This window comes from Lycorma delicatula, chromosome 11 (genome assembly GCF_047948215.1).
Source record: "Lycorma delicatula isolate Av1 chromosome 11, ASM4794821v1, whole genome shotgun sequence".
Classification (NCBI taxonomy): Eukaryota; Metazoa; Arthropoda; class Insecta; order Hemiptera; family Fulgoridae; genus Lycorma; species Lycorma delicatula.
The window spans coordinates 23,752,566-23,775,328 of NC_134465.1; the positions used below are offsets into that span (position 1 = coordinate 23,752,566).

The window sequence follows — 22,763 nt, forward strand, 5'->3', positions numbered from 1 at the left end:
GCCTACTTGAGTATAATGCACTCCCCTGGGTGGCGTAATACCAACAAGTCGGTCCAGCCCAGGGAGCTGAGGAAAAAAAAAATATATATATTGGTATGCATGAACATCACAGGACATCAAGAAAAAAAATCTTCTTTAAATATTTCTTTCCCATTAAAGGAGAAGTAATTTAGTTATGAAAATCATTTTTACTTAGATTTATGTGCCATATGACAAAAACCAGTGCACACCTCACACAGTACAAAATATATTATGACCAATATGCCTACTCTGGACTAAAGGGGAAAAAGTAAAAAGAGTAGACAAAACCTTGAAGGTGGAGCTATTGTGGAGCACATAAAATCATTCCCACCAGTACAGTCACATTACTGCAGAGCCAAGAAAAGGATAAGTTATCAAGGCTCTCATTTAAATATATAAAAGATATGTATTACGTGCACGAGAAACAGTGTACAGATAGAAACATTGTGCCAGCTAAGAAGTCAATGTACTAAAAAGTTGGTGAGGGGGCTTGAGTGCTCAGTGATACAGATTAGCTGGACCGAAGATATAACCATATCGGAGAGGTATCTGTTGAGCGCCAGACTAAGGAATGATTCCTGTAAGAGGGCAGCAGCTCTTTCAGTAGTTAGGGGCGGGAGTCAGGATGACTTAAACTGCCATATCAACATCACTCAGTCCTCTGAGTACTGCGCAGCTGAAAGCAATGGAAAACTTCAGCTGCTTTTTTCCAAGAAAATGTGGCTCTCTGCATTTTCATATAGCAATGATGGAGGCGCCTTCCTTGGTAAAATATTCTGGAGGTAAACTAGTCCTCCGTTCGGATCTCTGGGTGGGGACTACTAAGGAAGGGGTCACCAGAAAATTAAAAAATAACATTCTACTAGTCGGAACGTGGAATGTTAGAAGTTTAAAAAAGGTTGGTAGGCTAGAAAATTTAAAAAGGGAGATGGATAGGATAAATGTGTAGGAGGAATTAGTGAGGTTCGGTGGGAAGAGGAAGGCGACTTTTGGTCAGGTGATTTTAGAATAATTAACTTAGCTTCAAATAATGGGCAGGCAGGAGTAGGTTTCATAATGAACAAGAAGATAGGGAAGAGAGTAGAGTATTTCAAAAATCATAGCGATAGAATCATTGTAATAAGGATAAAATCAAAACCTAAACCGACAACGATTGTTAACGTCTATATGCCTACAAGCGCCCATGATGATGATGAGGTAGAGTGTGTATACGAAGAGATTGATGAAGCAATTAAACACGTAAAAGGAGATGAAAATTTAATAATAGTTGGAGATTGGAATGCAAGCATTGGAAAAGGCAAGGAAGGAAATATAGTGGGTGAATACGGGCTGGGCAAAAGGAATGAAAGAGGGGACCGACTTATAGAGTTTTTCACGAAGTATAATTTAGTAATTGCCAACACCCAATTTAAAAATCATAATAGAAGAATATACAGTTGGAAAAAGCCAGGCGATACTGCAAGGTATCAGATAGATTATATGATGGTTAAGCATAGATTTAGAAATCAACTCGTTGACTGCAAAACTTACCCTGGAGCAGACATTGAAAGCGACCATAATTTGGTGATAATGAAATGTAGATAGGGGTTTAAAAACCTGAAGATAAGGTGTCAGATGAATCGGTGGAATTTAGAGAAGCTTGAGGAAGAGGAGGTAAAGAAGATTTTTGAGGAGGACATCGCAACAGGTCTGAGTAAAAAAGATAAGGTAGAAAAGGTAGAAGAAGAATGGGAGAATGTTAAAAAGGAAATTCTTAAATCAGCAGAAGCAAACTTAGGCAGAATAAAGAGAACTGGTAGAAAACCTTGGGTTTCAGACGATATATTGCAGCTGATGGATGAACGTAGAAAATATAAGAATGCTAGTGATGAAGAAAGTAAAAGGAACTATCGCCAATTAAGAAATGCTATAAAAGGAAGTGCAAACTCGCGAAAGAAGAGAGGATTAAAGAAAAGTGTTCAGAAGTGGAAAGAGAAATGAACATTGGTAAAATAGGCGGAGCATACAGGAAAGTTAAGGAAAATTTTGGGGTATATAAATTAAAATCTAATAATGTGTTAAACAAATATGGTACACCGATATATAATACGAAAGGTAAAGTCGATAGATGGGTGGATTATATTGAAGAGTTATACGGAGGAAATGAATTAGAAAATGGTGTTATAGAGGAAGAAGAGGAAGTTGAGGAGGAGGAAATGGAAGAAACAATACTGAGATCTGAATTTAAGAGAGCATTTAAAAATTTAAATGGCAGAAAGGCTCCTGGAATAGACGGAATACCTGTAGAATTACTGCGCAGTGCAGGTGAGGAAGCGATTGATATATACAAACTGGTGTGTAATATTTATGAAAAAGGGAAATTTCCGTCAGACTTCAAAAAAAGTCTTATAGTAATGATACCAAAGAAAGCAGGGCAGATAAATGTGAAGAATACAGAACAATTAGTTTAACTAGTCATGCATCAAAAATCTTAACTAGAATTCTATACAGAAGAATTGAGGGGAGAGCGGAAGAAATGTTAGGAGAAGACCAATTTGGTTTCAGGAAAAGTATTGGGACAAGGAAAGCAATTTTAGGCCTCAGATTAATAGTAGAAGGAAGATTAAAGAAAAACAAACCAACATACTTGGCCTTTATAGACCTAGAAAAGGCATTCGATAACGTAGAGTGGAATAAAATGTTCAGCATTTAAAAAAAATTAGGGTTCAAATACAGATATAGAAGAACAATTGCTAACATGTACAGGAACCAAACAGCAACAGTAATAATTGAAGAACATAAGAAAGAAGCCGTAATAAGAAAGGGAGTTCGACAAGGATGTTCCCTATCTCTGTTACTTTTTAATATTTATATGGAACTAGCAGTTAATGATGTTAAAGACAATTTAGATTCGGTGTAGCAGTACAAGGTGAAAAGATAAAGATGCTACGATTTGTTGATGATATAGTAATTCTAGCCGAGAGTAAAAAGGATTTAGAAGAAACAATGAACGGCAGAGATGAAGTCCTACGCAAGAACTATCGCATGAAAATAAACAAGAACAAAACAATAGTAATGAAATGCAGTAGAAATAATAAAGATGGACCACTGAATGTGAAAATAGGAGGAGAAAAGTTTATGGAGGTAGAAGAATTTTCTTATTTGGGAAGTAGAATTACTGAAGATGGACGAAGCAGGAGCGATATAAAATGCCAAATAGCACAAGCGAAACGAGCCTTCAGTAAGAAATATAATTTTTTTACATCAAAAATTAATTTAAATGTCAGGAAAAAATTTTTGAAAGTATATGTTTGTAGTGTCGCTTTATATTGAAGTGAAGCTTGGACAATTGGAGTATCTGAGAAGGAAAGATTAGAAGCTTTTGAAATGCGGTGCATAGGATAATATTAAAAATCAGATGGGTGGATAAAGTGACAAATGAAGAGGTATTGCGGCAAATAGATGAAGAAAGAAGCATTTGGAAAAATATAGTTAAAAAAAGAAGAGACAGACTTATAGGCTACATACTAAGGCATCCTGGAATAGTCTCTTTAATGTTGGAAGGACAGGTAGAAGGAAAAAATTGTGTAGGCAGGCCACATTTGGAATATGTAAAACAAATTGTTAGGGATGTAGGATGTAGAAGGTATACAGAAATGAAACGACTAGCACTAGATAGGGAATCTTGAAGAGCTGCATCAAATCAGTCAAATGGCTGAAGACAAAAAAAAATGTTGGATTTCGTATCCCTAACTATGACAGATGTGATCAGTGTTAGAAATTTAAACTAACATTTAAAACCCAGTATCTGAACAGTTAAAGCACGATTATGAAATTCACCAGATACTAAAATATGAAATCCAGGAGGTCAAGAATCAAGAAAAGTAATGTAAAGATCTACCTGCACTATTATTTGATTTACAGAATGTTATTTTAACTCCTCATTCAGATATTAGTTGACAGTTTTATTTAAGATAACTCAGTATGCATAAATTAACTACCTACTACACTGTAACTAAAAACGTCTATTGTGCTTTGTGGACTAAAAATATGGCAGGTTGATCAGGCAATGATAATGTCAGTACTTTTCATAAAATTCTGGATGTTGTTGCTGATAAGAGTGATTCTAGTGAATTACTTGGTCCGACTCATGTGTAATCCAGAATCGCAATTATGTTATATCTAATGCAATCTTACATTTTCAGAGAGAACACTAGAATGTATCATCATTAGCAATGAAATATTCATTACCTGGACACTCATGTGTACAAGAAGTACACAATGCACACAGCATGATAAAAAATCAATGAGAAAGAATGATTTTTATTCTCCTATAGGATTAATTAGAATTTTTAAACAGGAGGTGAGCCTTCAAAATCCATATCCTGTAATTCAGATGCAGCATAAAGATTTCAAGGCTTTTTCAAGCATTGCCAAGTTATTGAACTATAAGAACTAAGACTTCTGTTGTCAATAATTATAAGTTATTGAAACTGTATTCTCCAGTGGGATATTTGAAATTTACCAGAGTATTTCATGCAGTAATTACAAAATAACACATGACATGTGTGATCCAGAAAATGCTGCTAACATAAATTTTATTCAAACAACACAAACGAAATGTAAAGTAAACAAGGTAAAATCTACAAGTTATTTAAATGTCCTACAACTTAAACGCAAAGCACTGAAATGTGTACATGAGATTTCAAAATTAAAAAAAAAAACCATATAAAAGCTGCATTTCCTTTCACACCCCTGCAAGAGAGAAAATATTATTCATCTGTGTTACACGTTTGACTGGATGAAGCTCATCCGTAAAAGGGTGTCATTTTTTTTAAATCCATTATTATTTAAAGTTATGTTAAAAAAATTAATAACAAAATATGTTTTTATATAAGTATGCTGAATCATGTATTTTATTGTTTGTATTTGCAGTCTGTCTTCTAGTTAAGTTTTAAGTCTTTCTTTAAAATATACATTTGATGTAGTAAATTTAGTCTGTAGGTGTTGTAATTTTTATCAATGTATTTTGTGAGTTTTATGTTGTGTTATAAAAATTAAAAGTAAGGTAGCTATTTTGTTGTGACTATGTTGAAACCTGTACTTTATTTGTTGTACTTAGTCTTCCTTTAACTTTAAATGTCCAATATAGTAAATTTGTTCTGTACGTGAAGTTTTTTATGAATAACGTCATTTTTATAATGTTTTATTATGGGTTTTATGTTAACATAAAACACAATAAAACATTATAAAAGTTAAATGTTAAACCCCTTGTCTCCCGCTGGTCACTATATTAACCACTGGTAATCAATTTTTCAAATTTAAATTTCTCATGAACGATTTAACATAGAAAAAAGATTTTTATGTGGATTTAATCAGAACGCCTTGAATTATGAGAACATGCAATAACCATAACAGCCCTGTATAGTGCAGATATTTCAGAAGGGATAAACACACAGTACTTTTTTTTTACGACGTCATTGTTTAAGTCGTAGTATTTTGGTATTTTTTTGTTTTTGTTTATTTGATTCGTATATAAATTAGCGGTTTGTTATCTTTTATATAATTGCTATTCAAACGTAAGTTCAACAGAATAACGAATGAACGTGACTTTTATGAAAGGAAGCAATAATTAAATTTTTTTTTTAAACCATACTTGTTCTTTATTCAAAAGATTTTTATACATATATCAAAAGCAAAATTTTTTTTATATATATATATCAAAGTTAGATTTTATACTGGTTGAAATGGCACAAACGTACGCACTTATACTCCTTTACCTTTTCCGAAATCTCAATTTGTTTTAGAGTTACATCTTTCTGAAATATAGTGTTTTTTTTTTTTTTTATATATATCAATTTTTACCGGATATAAATAAATTTTACGTCAAACTAACCAGAAAAGTCTATAGTTAAAATAAATATATAGTTAAAAAATATATAGGTCACTGATTAAAAAAAAAAAAAAAAAAAAAAAAATAATTGTAACTTTTTTTATACCATATTTGTGCGCACGCAACATGATCAAATATTAACCAAAATTAATTTTTAATAAACAATATAAATAAATAACGCACTGTTAACATAACCTAATTTTTTCAGATTTTTTGATGAAAAACAATTAAGTAATAGCGAGATAAACAAACGTTTACTGAAATCTAGATTCGCGTGCGAAATAAAGCGGGAGGTTAAGGGTTAAAAAAATTAAAAACATTTTTGTAATTATTTATGTATATCACAAATAACTTGCATTTCATGCTCTTTCAACCTTTTGATATTGGTTAAAAAAATAAAAATAAAGTTAATTCCAGAAAGTTCTACTGGTTCTTACAACCTTAAAAATTTCGTAAATGCGAAATTTGGTTTTGACAAGTTTCTAAATGCAAAACATAATATGTCATACCTCTTAAACAGGTAGGTTATTCTAGCTGAAAATTTGGCTGAATAGATACTAAGTACACTTAAATTTTGTTACCAAAACAAGGGTGGAAATACATTCATAAACAAAAATTAATAACCAGATGAAACTTTGCGTTTTTCTCACAACTTTAGTGAGTACATATAGAACCACTTAAAAAAAAATTAACTTTACCTTGTTTGATTTCTAAGTTTTTCATGAATATATTTTAATGGAAATGTTTACTTTTTATGTTTCAGTTCTACAAAACTATTTAACCGGGATACTTTCTCTCCAATTCAACAAAAGCCCCACAAATAAAAATCGAGTGCACTCAGGTCCGGTGAATGAGGAAGCCATAGACTACGAGAAAATATCCAATCATAAAAGAGATCGCAAAGAAATAACATACTACTGTCCGCTATGTGTACAATTTCTCCGTCTTGTTGTAGCCAGCAGTCATGTTCATCAGCAAAGCAATAAAATGCATGATTATTTCTTGATATCGTTCAGCTGTGATGGTCTCCGAAAAAAAGATAGGTAATTACCCGACAAGATATACCACTCCACACCACACCCCAGTTTTTTGCGAATGTAATGGCTATACATGGAACACATTTGGGTTCTGTGAAGACGATATTCTGTAATTTTGACTGTTAACATATCCGATAATTTGAAATCAAGCTTCATCGCTAAAAAAAATTTGTCTGGCACAGATGTCATTTCGAATAAAACTTCTAAATCACCGACAGTACTGTATTTTTTTCTCTTTATATGGTTCTTGGAGCCTATAACTGATTTTATGGTATAACTTTTATATTTTATATAAAATATATTTTATATTTTTATATTTAAAAAAAAAAAAAATTTATATTTTATGGCTATAACTTTTTATAGTTCGTGGCTCCTGTAACTTATCTGGTGCGGATGTAATTTTAGAACTTTAGTAGCCTTATGAACACTTCCGTAAGATAGCCCAATCTGATTAGAAAGATTTCGAAGATATTTTTTGAAGAAAAAGATGTGTTTCATTTATCATCTGCAGACTGTCGTCAGTTCAAACAGTTGGGACGGCTGGTACGCTTACGGTCATGCACTACCTGTATCCCGAAAACGATTAAATAAACAACATATAGTGGATTAGTTTGGCACACTAGCAGCTGGAAAAGAATTAAAAAAATCGTCTTCATACCTTGCGTACTATTTTGATTTGCAGTAACTCACGACAATAAAGACACGTTCCTGCGTAAAAGACATTAATGCTCGGATTAAACAAACTGCTTGGTGCAACTTCAACTGTTGCCCGGAGGTGTGATCTAAAAATACTACCATTCTGTTACACGAAAAATTATCCTACCTACTTTTACATTTTTCAGTCATTCCTACAAAGCAAAAAAAATGTGGGTTGTCCGTCTTTACGATCACTGTGTAAACGCTTTTCAAATTAATAATAATTTTTTTCAAAATGATGAAAGATCTATGCTTCTATGTTTATATTCTTAGTAGTCATTCATCATTTCATTAATAAAATATTCAGTGGTATATGGAAAAAAATAGTTTAAACCTATTTTAAATATAAAAACTCCAAAACGTTCAGATAAATATTCTCTACATAAAAATAGTTCTTTTCTTAAAATATTTCCGTAAAATACTTAATATTGTCACTAACATGAGAATACAAACGCGTTGAGGGTCCATCGAGTGAAGCAAGCTGACTGGCTAGTTCAGTATAATGAAACAAGTTATGCGTATAATTTATTTTTTATTTTATGAAAAAGATTTATTTATTTTGTCAGTTAATTTTTATTCATTTTTTCTATATATATATATATATTTTTTAATACTTTTCAGTTGATAACGTCACAGATTGGATATAAGTATTGATTTCATTTAAGATAATTTAATTAAATCATGTATTTTATTTCAAATTTAATGAAATTAAAATTTATAAATTATTTAAAAATTTTTCTTTTTTATTATGTGTGTATTTTTATTTTATTTCTTTTACTCATGATTAGTAAATATTAAACGCATATAAAGAGATTATATTGATTTATTATATCTTATTTAATAAAAATATTTTCATTATATAAATGTTTTGTAAGTAAATTTACTTTATTTCTACCTTTAAGAAATTATTCAAGAAATTTTGTATTATAAAAGATGAATTTGAATATTTTCAGAGTAATTTCAGCACTAATTTTGACTTATATGATAAAATTTTGTATGAGTTATTAATATTTAAATACCCAATCATATACTTTAAAAAAAACATTTGTCAGAGATGAAAGAGGGAAATTTAATCAACCTTTTCTTTTTTTTTAATGACTGGAACATTCCAGGTACTATATATATGGTTGAACATTATTTTCATGTCCAAATGTAGTGAATTTTATAATGTAGAATGGTAAAATCTCTAAAGGAAGGCCGAAATTCAATTGTAAAAATGAGATTGGTATGGGAGATTAAAGTATTACCTATTAACATAAGAACAGAAAATAATGAAGAATGACATATCAACAAATCAACTTTCAGATAATGAGATATTAACAAATCGGATTTCAATTTTTTACCATACTTTTTAATTCTTTTGTTGATATTGTATAAACAAAACGATAATTGAGAAATTGTTTAGTTCATTCTCACAACTCCGTTTTACTAAATATAAATATTTAATTACACATTAAATTAAGGAAAAACGGTTGTTAAAATAATAATCTAATTAAATTACTCAATTATTTTGGTTTATTAAATTGAATAAATGATAAGTAATATATCAAAATAGCAAACTTAGGCGGAATAAAGAGAACTGGTAGAAAACATTGGGTTTCAGACGATATATAGCAGCTGATGGATGAACGTAGAAAATATAAGAATGCTAGTGATGAAGAAAGTAAAAGGAACTATCGGATATTAAGAAATGCTATAAACAGGAAGTGCAAACTGGCAAAGAAGAGTGGATTAAAGAAAAGTGTTCAGAAGTGGAAAGAGAAATGAACATTGGTAAAATAGATGGAGCATACAGGAAAGTTAAGGAAAATTTTGGGGTACATAAATTAAAATCTAATAATGTGTTAAACAAAGATGGTACACCGATATATAATACGAAAGGTAAAGTCGATAGATGGGTGGATTATATTGAAGAGTTATACGGAGGAAATGAATTAGAAAATGGTGTTATAGAGGAAGCAGAGGAAGTTGAGGAGGATGAAATGGAAGAAACAATACTGAGATCTGAATTTAAGAGAGCATTAAAAGATTTAAATGGCAGAAAGGCTCCTGGAATAGACGGAATACCTGTAGAATTACTGCGCAGTGCAGGTAAGGAAGCGATTGATAGATTACACAAACTGGTGTGTAATATTTATGAAAAAGGTGAATTTCCGTCAGACTTCAAAAAAAGTCTTATAGTAATGATACCAAAGAAAGCAGGGCAGATAAATGTGAAGAATACAGAACAATTAGTTTAACTAGTCATGCATCAAAAATCTTAACTAGAATTCTATACAGAAGAATTGAGAGGATAGTGGAGGAACTGTTAGGAGAAGACCAATTTGGTCTCAGGAAAAGTATAGGGACAAGGGAAGCAATTTTAGGCTTCAGATTAATAATAGAACGAAGATTAAAGAAAAACAAACCAACATACTTGGCCTTTATAGACCTAGAAAAGGCATTCGATAACGTAGACTGGAATAAAATGTTCAGCATTTTAAAAAAATTAGGTTTCAAATACAGAGATAGAAGAACAATTGTTAACTTGTACAGGAACCAAACAGCAACAGTAACAATTGAAGAACATAAGAAAGAAGCCGTAATAAGAAAGGGAGTCCGACAAGGATGTTCCCTATCTACGTTACTTTTTAATCTTTACATGGAACTACCAGTTAGTGATGTTAAAGAACAATTTAAATTCGGAGTAACAGTAAAAGGTGAAAAGACAAAGATGCTACGATTTGCTGATAATATAGTAATTCTACCCGAGAGTAAAAAGGATTTAGAAGAAACAATGAACGACATAGATGAAATCCTACGCAAGAACTATCGCATGAAAATAAACAAGAACAAAACAAAAGTAAGAAATGTAGTAGAAATAACAAAGATGGTCCACTGAATGTGAAAATAGGAGGAGAAAAAATTATGGAGGTAGAAGAATTTGTTATTTGGGAGGTAGAATTACTAAAATGGACGAAGCAGGAGCGATATAAAATGCCGAATAGCACAAGCTAAACGAGCCTTCAGTAAGAAATATAATTTGTTTACATCAAAAATTAATTTAAATGTCAGGAAAAGATTTTTGAAAGTATATGTTTGGAGTGTCGCTTTATACAGAAGTGAAACTTAAACGATCGGAGTATCTGAGAAGAAAAGATTAGAAGCTTTTGAAATGCGGTGCTATAGGAGAATGTTAAAAATCATACGGGTGTATAAAGTGACAAATGATGAGCTGTTGCGGCAAATTGATGAAGAAAGAAGCATTTGGAAAAATATAGTTAAAAGAAGAGGCAGACTTATAGGCCACATACTAAGGCATCCTGGAATAGTCGCTTCAATATTGGAAGGACAGGTAGAAGGGGAAAATTGTGTAGGTAAGCCACGTTTGGAATATGTAAAACAAATTTTTAGGGATGTAGGATGTAGAGGGTATACTGAAATGAAATGAAACCAGTCAAATGACTAAAGACAAAAAAAATAAAAAAAAAAGTCATACGAACTTTCATTAATTCAATAATTTGTAGTGAAATAAACCATCTTATAATTTTCACCGCACGAAATTTTCGCAATTTATTTATGCTGTTTCGTTAACGGAATCAGATCGATGATATCAGGTTATTTCTAATTAATTATTATGTTAATTCTTTCTTATGTCCCTACGTTTCTCAAAGAAAAGAAAAATATGGCATGGGATGACAAAATGTTTCTGGAATTGTAAGAAGATGGGGCTCGTCGTATGCTTAACATGCGAAACTTTTTCACATGCAACCATTGTATTGAGTAAATTTGAATATTTTCTTAACTTTAAGGTGGAAACTTTTTTATCCCCTACTCAGCACCGATGAAATCTACTTCCGCCATCTGGTGTGCCGAAATGGTTTTTTTACATTGGAAATATATTTTGAGGAGTGATAAATATTAACCATCTTATACTTTGTGTGTGTGTGTGTGTGTGTGTGTACATATATATATATATATAAAATCACACACATTGCTAACCAAATAAATTGAGATGTGTATAACATTATAAATTAACAAAAGAAAAATTATTTTCCCCTTTGTTTTTTTTGGTATAATGTGTTAATTTAATTTACTAATCACTTGGCACCGTTGGTATTAGTACAATTGCATAAATTAAAGTTCCACTTACCAACAATCTTAAAAATATATATCCGAGTACTTTCGGAACAGTTACTCCATAATCCGGGATTTCCTTAAGATGTTAATTCAAATTCAAACGAATAATCATTTTTAAATAATAATAGTTCTTGTCGGTCGACAAGAAATAAAATTAATTTGTACGTCGGAGATATATTTTTAAAACTGTTAGTAACTGGCACTTTATACAATAGTATGTTAATTGATAGATTTTTATAAAGTTAAAAAAAAAATTAAAATAAATAAAAGAAACCAGTTATGTGTGTTCCATAGATAAAATTATTATGTAACAACATTTACGTAAAGTTTATCGTTTAGAATAAAATAAGCTACATTTTTTCATGTTCTGATAGAATTAATAAATAAATAAATATGTATTCATTTACAATGTTATCTTTTTGATTTAATAATTAAATAATAACAATCACTAATCCCTGGAATTTTTAGCGAGATACTTAAAAATGTGGTCAGTAAATTTTGAGCACGTAACGTGGTTTTAAAAATTAATTTATAGAATAAATATCAAGTTAAATCTTTAAACGTTAATTCCAATAATGAAGCGTTCCTAAGTTTTCTTTCCTAAAATAACGATTAAAACACTTAATAGTTTTAGTATAATTTTTTCAGAATTATAAAATTTTTAATAATCACACGTTTCACACTGGACAGATTTATTAAAGTCATTAATTTCGATAGAAATTGAAGAAGTACATTAATTTAAGTAATTAATGGAAAAAAATTAAATAATACTAGTTACTTTACATAATTAAACGAAAACATATAATTTTTTTTTGCTTATATCATAATATCTACCGAATATAGGGGCATGATAATACGAGTAAATAAAATTAAAGAAGGCACCTATTTGAAATCCACCAGTTTCAAGAACTAAAAATATCTGTTTGATCAAAACTACTTTAGTTTTTGCTGAATTTAGTAAGTGAAATAAGATTAATTGTTACAGTTTTTAAGGTTAAGCTAAGAATTAACGGTAAAATTTCTTACATTGTTGGATCTTGTACTATCACTGGCGAAAGATCATACCTTCTACGTGATGTGGGTATGCCGTAAGTGCTTAGTGGTTCATTTACGTCGTCACTGCTGTCATACAATGGAGTTCTTCTACAATAAAAACGAAAATATTTAGTGTAAGCAGTTCACTTTTCAATTTTGAAACTCAAATTTTGATTTTTTTTTTTTTAAATACATATTCTTAATTTATTTATTGTTATAAAATATTAACATTTTCATTTTCATTGCATATCAAATAATTAATAACATACATTTTATTTATTTGCAGCAATTTGCAAAAAGTTGTATTTAAATTAATACCATAGAAAGATTCACCATTGTTATTCGATAAATTAAAGGTTTTGTTAGAATAAAAAGATTATGTATAATATGTCAACACTTTTTATATGTAACTATTTGACAAATTATGTTGATGTCTTAACATAATAAACATAATTAATCATTAAACACGATTCTGGATCATTCGGATTCTGAAAATTATAAATGAAAAAACGAAATTTTTGTTTGCTTAAAAGAATAGTGACATTTGAATTATGTACTCACCACCCTTTTCAATAAACAAAGTTTAAAATTATTATGTAGGGTTCCCAGAGGGGATGACACTGAAACTGATCTATGAGAAGTGGACATGGAAGATGCCAATAAACTCTTGCAACAAGAATGGCAAGAGAAGTGGAACGCTGATACAAATAGGGCGTGGACAAAGAAGCTTATTTCTCTCATAGGACCGTGGCTGGGAAGGAAAATCGGCGACGTGGGGTATTATCTGTCACAATTCCTCTCCGATCACAAAGAATTTGGTGCGTATTACACAGGTTTACAGAAGGGAGGTCCTAAATTGTGTGTACTGTGGTAAGGAGGACACTCCGTGCCACACCACTTTTGAATGTGCACGTTGGAATGATCTGAAAGAAAAATGTAACATATAAGGAACATACATACAAGATATAACACACAACAAAGTAAGGAAAAGATCTGTAACCGATGAGCCGACCTGCCATGCCGGACGTACGGTCTTTTTTTTTCCTAAAGTAACTCCTTCCATTTCTTGTAATTCACTTCCTTTGCTCGTATAACCTCAGCCACGAATTTCTTTATTGTCAGTCATTCCTTATTACCTCTCATCATATACTTTGTTGCAGTTTCTGGGGTAATCTCTTTTTTTTATATCTGCATTTTTTTCTTCCCAACGTTCAAAATATGTGCGGCAGGTGGTGTCCTCTTGACCGTGGTACACAAAATTTTGGAGCTCTCTTCTTTTAAATCTGTGCAAGTATACACCAATACCTCCGTATAAACATGGCAATAAACATATTGGTCTGTATGATTGTCGCTGATCTGAATTCACTTGTTTTAGGATCAAAAGAAATTTACCACTTTCCATGTTGTAGGAAAAGTCCCTGTAGTGAACGCCTTGTTGATTGCCCCCAATAGAAGCCATGGATCTGATTTGCTAACGCCTTTAATAGGATACTTGAGATCCCGTCTTGATCCCGTCTACGTTCCTTTGTCGTTAGTGTCTTTAGTCACGATTGGTGGGCCTCTGACAATACCAACCACGTCTCTGGCTCTGTATCTGAGCGTCGTAGGCAGGCCTATTACCATGTTCATGGTCATAATTTCTCTTTCACTGAATGACATCAAACTGCTAACAACCTTCATTAACTTTTCAAAATTATCCATGATTGTCAGGCCCCCTTCTGCCGCTGAATTGGTTATCTCTCTTCACCGATGGGGGGTGGGCAGCGGCTAGTAGTTGTTGGAGATACACTGGTCTCCTCCAGCTCCAATGCAGGCGCTTGTACAATAGCTCTCTTGGCCAGCTCCATCCTTTCGTCGCGGGATTCAGGGAATCCTACAACCGGCTCATCACCAGGCCGGCTTAAACAAGATATTCCCCTGGCCACCCAAGGGACCCCCACCCCGATGCCCTGCAGAAGACACTCAGTGTCGGTCACACTACGATCCGCCTCGCCGGTACTCAGCTCGAAGCTCGAACAACAACGCCTGACGCCCTGAGGTAAGGCATCCAACTTTCGCTACGCTTTATAGGCATGCTTCCTAGGCATGTCACACAAAAAAAAGAACAAAGAAATAATTAAATATTATCTTAACTTAATATAAACAAACTTAATGTAAAAAAAACTTATTTACGTATATATACAGACCTTAGCAACCCATAGCAACGCTAGGTTACTTCCAAAAATAACTTCTTAAATTGTAATAAAAAATAAAAATACAGATAAAAACTTCTAAAGAACACAACAAAATAATAACTAAACAGTTATGAAACAAAATAATAAAAGTCATACGACTGTTTGGAATGAGTTAGTGTTACATTTCAGGTCGTGTTGGATGCAAGTGGTACAAGTTATTTTTATAAGTGATAACAGGAAGCGTAAAATATTCTGTGTTAGGATCTTATTTGATTTGAAGACAATAGGTTCTTACCACAGACATAAATTACTGATGAAGGAACAACATTTATAAATTTTCAGGTTTCGTATATAGGGACTTGAGAATCCGAAGGAGACTGTAAAGCAGGTACGAGATTTAACAAAAGATTTTTGTGGGATTTTGCTAACACATATGAGAATGTTTTATTTAAATGAATAGAGACAAAAATCTTCTAATTTCTACTTAGTAAATGATTTTCGAGAGCAAAGAATCTGTCCATGAATCCATAGTGAGAGTTTCATTGATTATAATTTTTAGTGAAGTTGCCCTGTGTGTTCTGCCCAATTCTAATTTTTCAAATTATGAACAAAGGGTTAAAGTTTTGGAGGTTATCTTACAGTATGAATATAAATTTACTAATTCGTTTGTAATATTACCGTTCTCAGTGCTTATAATTCTGTAAACTATAGTACATTTTTGTGACGTTCCGTTAAGACTTGCGGCACCCAACGTGCACAAACCTTTCTGATTCCTAAGTGGTTATAAACAGTGCGATCGATGACAGTTCTTGAAACATCGGAATAAGAAGAACAAGCTCGGAAATCGTTGAGCGACGTTTTTTCTGATATCATCATCGACGCGTTTCAACAAGTCCTTGGTGATTACAGAGGGGCTCCGCCAACGTTCTTCATCGAGTACATTAATTCTGTTATTTCTAAAACATTCACACTATTTTCGGACGTTTCTTTCATTCTTTACATTATCACCGTACACAGGAACCAACTGAATGTATAAAATACATTTTTATACTTGAATGTATAAAAAACGTATGACATCACGTATTCCACAGTAGGCGGCAACATCGATTTTCCTATTCAATTGATAACGTAATAACTAACACATAATCAAAGATACGACAAAACGACAATTTACAGACAACAAGACCATTTACAGACGACAATGCAGTGTGTACATGCTAGCGTAGCGATGAAGGATATACTATAGGCTATTTTAAGAAGAGGTATTTCCCAACGGTCTTTACTTTAGCTATATACATTGTAGTAATTAGTTTCAATGATTAAAACAACTGTTTGGTCAAATCTACTTTATTTCGATTTTTCCGAATTTATTAATTGAAATAAGATGAATATTTAAAATATATAAGGTTAAGTTAAGAATTAACAGTAACATTTCTTACATTGTCGGATCTTGTATTCTCACTGGCGGACGATCATATCTTCTACTTCTGTTGTCTCTACCGTCATATAATGGAGATCTTCTGCAATAAAAAAGAAAAAAATTGAATATAAACTGAAGACGATGGATTCTTACAAGACACATTTATAATGATGAAGCAACATTTCATTTATAGAGTTTGAAGTTAAGGTTTTCGTTTATAGGGACTTGAGAATTCGATTGAGATTGGAAAGCAAGTACAACATTTACCGAAATATTTTTGTGGGCTTCTGCTAAAATATTTGTAAATGTTTTATTTAACTAAATAGAAACCAAAAGCTTATAATTTCTACTTAGTAAATGATCGAAAAGTAAGTTTACTGGTCTCTAGTAAATCCACAAGTAAAATTTAGTATCGAAACTTTAAGAATGGAACAGTAAATTCTCTGTAAATATCGTAGTACGTTCGAGAGCAATGAATCTGTCCAAGAACGCCTAATAAGAGTTTTGCTGACTGTTTTTCAGTGAAGTTGCCCTGTCAGTTCTACTCCATTCTAATTTTTCTCATTTTGAACAGATTCTTTCCTCTGGAGAGTTATTTTACAGTATGAAATAAATTTACTAACTCCTTTGTATTATTACCGTTCTCTGTGTTTATAATTCTGTAAACTGTACTACTTTTGTAAACGACAGTATAATTGCTTTCTTCTGAAACATATAATTCCAGGCTGCAAATTTACAAAGTTATTTGTTTCTGTTCGATATATAAACTTTTTATATAAAAACCTTTAAGTAAAATTTTTAGTTTTGAGTAAAATAAGCTACAATTTTTCCCTTCTTATTGAATTACAAGAATCTGTATTAATAAATAAGCTTAATAATCAATTAATCTTTCTTTTTTACGAAATCTTTTTGATTTCAATAACAGATCATTATTGAAGGTGTTAGTATGGTTAAAAATGTTGTCAATAGGTTTAGAGCGCAACATCAATTTATACAATAACATTTGTTTTCCTTTTTAGTCTCCGGGAATCACCGTCAGGTATTACTTCAGAGGATAAATGAGGATGATATGAATTTGTGTAAGTAAAGTGTAGACTTGTACAGTATCATGTCGACCATTTTTAAGATGTGTAGTTAATTGAAACCCAACTACCAAAGTACACCGGAATCCACGATATAGTATTCAAATCCGCATAAAAATAACTACAATTGCTAGGATTTTAACATTGGAACTCTCGACTTCGAAATCAGTTGATTTGCGAGGGCGCGTTCATCACAACTTCAACCCGGTGGGTAATTTATGCAATAACTACAAGTTAAATCAACTTAACATATTAATTCCAGTAATGAAGTGTTGCTTAATTTTTTCCTCCTTATAAAAGTATTTCTTAAAGTAATGATTCCAAAATACCTTTAAAAATTTTAAACTCATTTTTTCAAATTTTGAAAATATGGTTAACACACTTTTCACACCCGATACAAATTTATTGTAATAATTAATTTCGATAGTATTTGATGATGTGCATTATTTTTAGCAATACATAAAACAATTTAAATAATGCTAATATTGTTAGTTTGTTAATTATTTAACGAAAACATATAATTTTTTTTTGCTTTTGTTTCAATATCTACCAGGAGTAAGGGTATGATAATATATATAATCAATAAATGCATTAACTACGAGTGGTTATTTCTACAGTAAAGACCTTTTCATTGTAAAAATAATTTTCTGATAACTTTATGAATATTTTTCATTTCTGTTAAACTATTTAACTTTTTACTACGTTCTATATAATCGCCACATGAATTAACACATTTACCGTAGCGATAAACACACTTCAATACGTCGTATTCTTCTACCGCCAGCCCATTTAGCCACTGAATAACAGCATTTTTAATTTCATCGTTACCCGCGAATTGCTTACCACTGAAGAATTCCTCAAAATTCCCAAGCAAATGGCAATCAGAAGGAGCTAAGAGCAGACTATATGGTGGATGATCTTAAATTTGCCATCCAAATGTTCTCAGTAAAGCACTTGTAGGACTTGTAACATATCGACATGCATTATCGTGCAGCAGGACGACGCGGTCGGTCAGCCGCCCACGTCGGCAATTTTGAATGGCGCGCCGTAAATAACGTTGGGTTTCTTAGTAAGCTTCTGCATGTCTAATCGATCCACGTGGCATGAAATCAATCAGCCGTATCCCAAAACAATCCTAAAAGATTGTGGCAATCAGTTCCGTCCAAATGATTGTGGCTTGACCTTTGTCGGTCTGGTTGGTGATTGAGGATGACGGCATTCACTTAAGTACCATTTTGTCTCTGGCGTGTAACACGAAAACCATGTTTCATCGCCGGCAACAATTGAATTAAGTAACTCATCACCTTTCTGGGTAGCGCATCAAAATTTCCAAAGCAAAACCAATTCGGATATTTTGTGACGTTCCGTTAAGACGTGCGGTACCCAACGTGAACAAACCTTCCTGATGCCTAAATAGTCATAAACAATAACAGTTTACCCGTACAAGTTCTTGAAACCCCAACGAATGTTGGGGTAGCCCCTCGATGTATATTAATACTGTCATCGTGTATATTAATACTGTTATTTCTAAACCCTTCACACCCTTTTCGATCGTTTCTCTAATTCTTTATATTATGTCCATACACAGGAACCATCTGCCTATAAATTTCATCCGGCTTAAGTTTTAAATGTATAAAAAACTTATGAATGTATGTATTCCAGAGTCGGCGGCAACATCGATTTTCCTATAGAATTCATAACGTAATAATTCACACGTAATCAATGAAACTACAACGTGACAATTTACAGACAACAATGCAGTGTGTGCATTACTAGCGTGGCTATGAACGACACAGGTTATCTTACCTTTAGTACAGAAATTTCACAGAGATCTTTACTTTAGCGATATCTCTCGTATTAATCAGTAAAATATTTAAAAACAACCGGTTGGTCAAACTTTATTTCGATTTTTCCAAATTAATTAAGTGAAATATGATGAATATTTTAGAGTTTTTAGGTTAAGTTAGGAATTAATTACATTTCTTACATTGTCGGATCTTGTATTCTCACTGGCGGACTATCATATCTTCTATGTGATGTGGGTCTGTCATACATGCTTAGCGGTTCACTTTTGTGGTCTCTTTCGTCATATAATGGAGTTGTTCTGAAATAAAAAAGAAAATATTTAATATAAGTTGTTCCATTTAACATTTTTGAAACTCAGATTTTGATTCTTTTCTTAAAAATAAATATTCGTAATTTATCTTTCATTATAAGGTATAAAAATGTTCACATTCATTTCATGTCAAGTAGTAAATAAAATAAATATTATTTATTTGAGGTAGTTTGCAAAAATTTACTTTTTAATTAATACCATAGAAAGATTTACCATTGCTATTCTATAGATTAAAAGTTTACTTGGAATAAAAAGATTATTTATATAATATCACTACTTTTTTTATGTAACTATTTGAAAAAAATATACGAATGTCTTTTTGCATTAAATATAATTGATCATTAAACATGATTCTGCATCAATAAATTCGGATTCTGAAAATTAAATGTATAAAAAACAATTAGTTTGTTTGTTGAAAAGGATGGTGAGTTTTAAATTATTATGTACTCACCATCCTTTTCAAAAAACAAACTTTTAAATTATTATGTAGAGTTCCTGGAGGGGGTGACACTGAAACGGATCTATGAAGGCATGGACAAGAATGGCAACAGAAGTAAAACTAGGGCGTGAACAAAGAAACTTATTTCTGTGATAACACTGCGGCTGGGAAGGAAACATGGCGACGTGGGGTACTATCAGTCACAATTTCTTTCCGCTCAGGTAGGATTTGGTTTATACTTACACAGGTTTAGAAAAGGGTGCTCCCTAATTGTGTGTAATGCGGTCAAGAGGACACTCCCTGCCACACCTTTTTTGAATGTGCACGTTGGGATTATTTGAAAGCAAGATATAACAAGGATAAGATCCGGAACTGGCGAGCCGACTAGCCATGCCGGGCGTGCTGCCGGTAGGCGGGGAATCTCATTACAGCCAAAAGACACTCTCCTGGGCTGAGTAATACTTGATTGGTGAGTCGGCCCAGCGGAGCATGAGAACAAACATACGGGAAGAGTAGCCCTCGGGTAGAGAGAAGTTTGGCTGTCCAGGTCAATGTCTCTCAATGAAGCTGGATGGGCCCAGATGGATCGCAAGACAGGAGAGCAGTCAACTGCCACGACACTACGACACAACTGTGAATTGCATAACTGCGTTGGCCACGGGTGTTGGGGGTGTTTAACAAAGTAAAAAATGTTGGATACAACTGGTACAAGTTGTTTTTATAAGTGACAACAGGGAGCGGAAAGAATCTTTTGATAGGCTCTTAGTTGATTTGACAACGATAGGTTCTTACAACAGACATTTATTAGTGATGAAACAAAATTTCATTTACAAAGTTTCAAGTCACGATTTTCGTTTATAAGGCCTTGTGAATCCGCACCAGATTGCAAAGCAAGCACAAGATTTATTTACCAAAAACGTTTACTGGAATTATTTAAAAATATTTGCGAATGTTTTATTTAACTGAATAGAAACCAATAATTTCTACTTATTAAATGATCGAAAAGTAATATTACTGCACTGTTGTAAAATTTTGTCTGGTACACTTAAGAATGGAACGGAAAATTCTCTGTACTTATCGTAGTACGATTGAGAGCAAGATTCCATCTGTCAGAGGAATTATCTAGCTTCTGAAACATCTGAATTTGTTGATTTTGAAGGACTCTCACTTGCATGACCAAGGTCTTCTTAGAAGATGAGTTCTTTAATCTTCTTAATATATATGACTATTCTTTTCAAAATGCATTCTTATGTACTGATCACTTTTCATTATTCTCCCTACAACATCATTTTAGCTGTGTACTTACATTTTTAATGATGGTGTGTTGGTCTCTTTTGCAAAATTTTAAATTGAAAGTAAGGTATTCTCTGGCCTAAATTGAAAGTAAAATACTTTCATTTAAGAAAATAGCATTCTCCATTTCTCAACAGTTCCGGGGTTGACGGAGTGGAGCTTCTTTTTTCAGATTGCCTCTGATACTAACTGCTACTTTTCTGGTTTATGAGCATTCTTTCCATCTGTTAACAATCTTCAATGCACTGTCATGATGAATGCATTTGTCCCACTCACTGCCAAAAATTATTCATGCTAGCCTCTTTAATATTTCATTGACAGTATCAAAATCAACTATACTTATTGACAATTTGTCATAGATGTGCATGTATGCTTAGACAGAAAGTGTTTTTTGCATATTTTTATGAGATTATATTTATTATGTTAGATTGATTTCCTCTGTAAACTAAAAGAATTTAGAAAAACTAATTAAAAATAAAATATAAGAGCACAAAAATCTATAAACTATGGCACTAATAACATAATTGCAAATAAGTAATAGAAAGTCAAAGAACGCAGAACAAATTTCTAACTACACAAGAATTTCATCAAACTATTTAAATTATTCAGTGATATTTTTTACTTTTATATCTTATTGTAACTTCACTTTTCTACATCTTCTTTGATATTACATTATTTATTCTTTCATTTATCTCATTTTCTATTCTCCCTTTTCAATTTGTTCACCATGCTTTCTTTTATTTTAAGTCACACTTTTACTTTGATTTCCTTCTCTAGTGGATAAATGTTCCATTACTTTGATGTAGATATACAAGATTGATCATAAGTAAGAAACTGAATTACAGTAGTGTTTTCTATCCAAGCAGAGGTTGTACAAAATGTCAAACCTTCTGCTAAACTGCAAAATGAGTTAAAGCTAAGCTAGAAGTGGTAAAGAATCTAATTTAATGTAGAGAATATAATCTAATGTAAGGAACTCTCTGTTAAGATCTTCAAAACTTCAAAAATCTTACTGAACACATAATAGTACAGTAAATGTCCAATATTATGCATATTTTCTTATTATAGAAACATCTTCCTGGAGGTATCCCAAGATTTGAGGCTGGCAAATCACAGTTCTATGCAGAAGCAGATAGTGAATCACATGATAAGTCAGTTGACACCAGTTAAACCAGCAACAAATCAAGATACTACTGTTTATTTATGTAAATCAACATTTTCTGAAACCAGTCAATTATGTCAAGCAGCTGGCTGTAGCTTTTTTGGTAACCCACAAACAAGTAATTATTGTTCAAATTGTTACAGGCAAGTATTACAAGATCAATAGTCCTCAATTTGTAATCTTCTCATTTTATTATCAAAATAATTAGAAGTTATAATTTATGTTGATAATATTATTTTGATATATTTATTATTTTTTAATTTATCTGTTTCTTGTAATTCACTATTTGTTATTAAC

At 32.0% G+C, this 22,763-nt stretch overlaps 2 protein-coding genes across 50 annotated transcripts in view; one reads left to right on the forward strand and one right to left on the reverse strand.

Moving 5' to 3' along the window:
* The window catches only part of LOC142332632 (uncharacterized), a 104,193-nt gene extending 96,952 nt beyond the window's left edge, over positions 1-7,241 (forward strand). For all 46 annotated transcript variants that reach the window (XM_075379190.1, XM_075379192.1, XM_075379194.1 and 43 more), the window contains one exon: positions 6,657-7,241. In XM_075379190.1, coding sequence (XP_075235305.1) covers positions 6,657-6,717 — 61 coding nt within the window. In that variant the 3' untranslated portion in view covers positions 6,718-7,241. The remainder of the gene's footprint in view (positions 1-6,656) is intronic.
* The window catches only part of LOC142332637 (uncharacterized), a 166,184-nt gene that overhangs the window by 3,956 nt on the left and 139,465 nt on the right, over positions 1-22,763 (reverse strand). For 3 of the 4 annotated variants that reach the window (XM_075379257.1, XM_075379254.1, XM_075379255.1), the window contains 3 exons: positions 19,444-19,560; positions 16,394-16,474; positions 12,772-12,888 (listed from right to left, as the gene is read on the reverse strand). In XM_075379257.1, the coding sequence (XP_075235372.1) occupies positions 12,772-12,888; positions 16,394-16,474; positions 19,444-19,560 (315 nt within the window). Of the gene's footprint in view, positions 1-5,794; positions 5,820-12,771; positions 12,889-16,393; positions 16,475-19,443; positions 19,561-22,763 lie in introns of those variants that run through there. The other variant, XM_075379256.1, reaches the window with a different exon arrangement.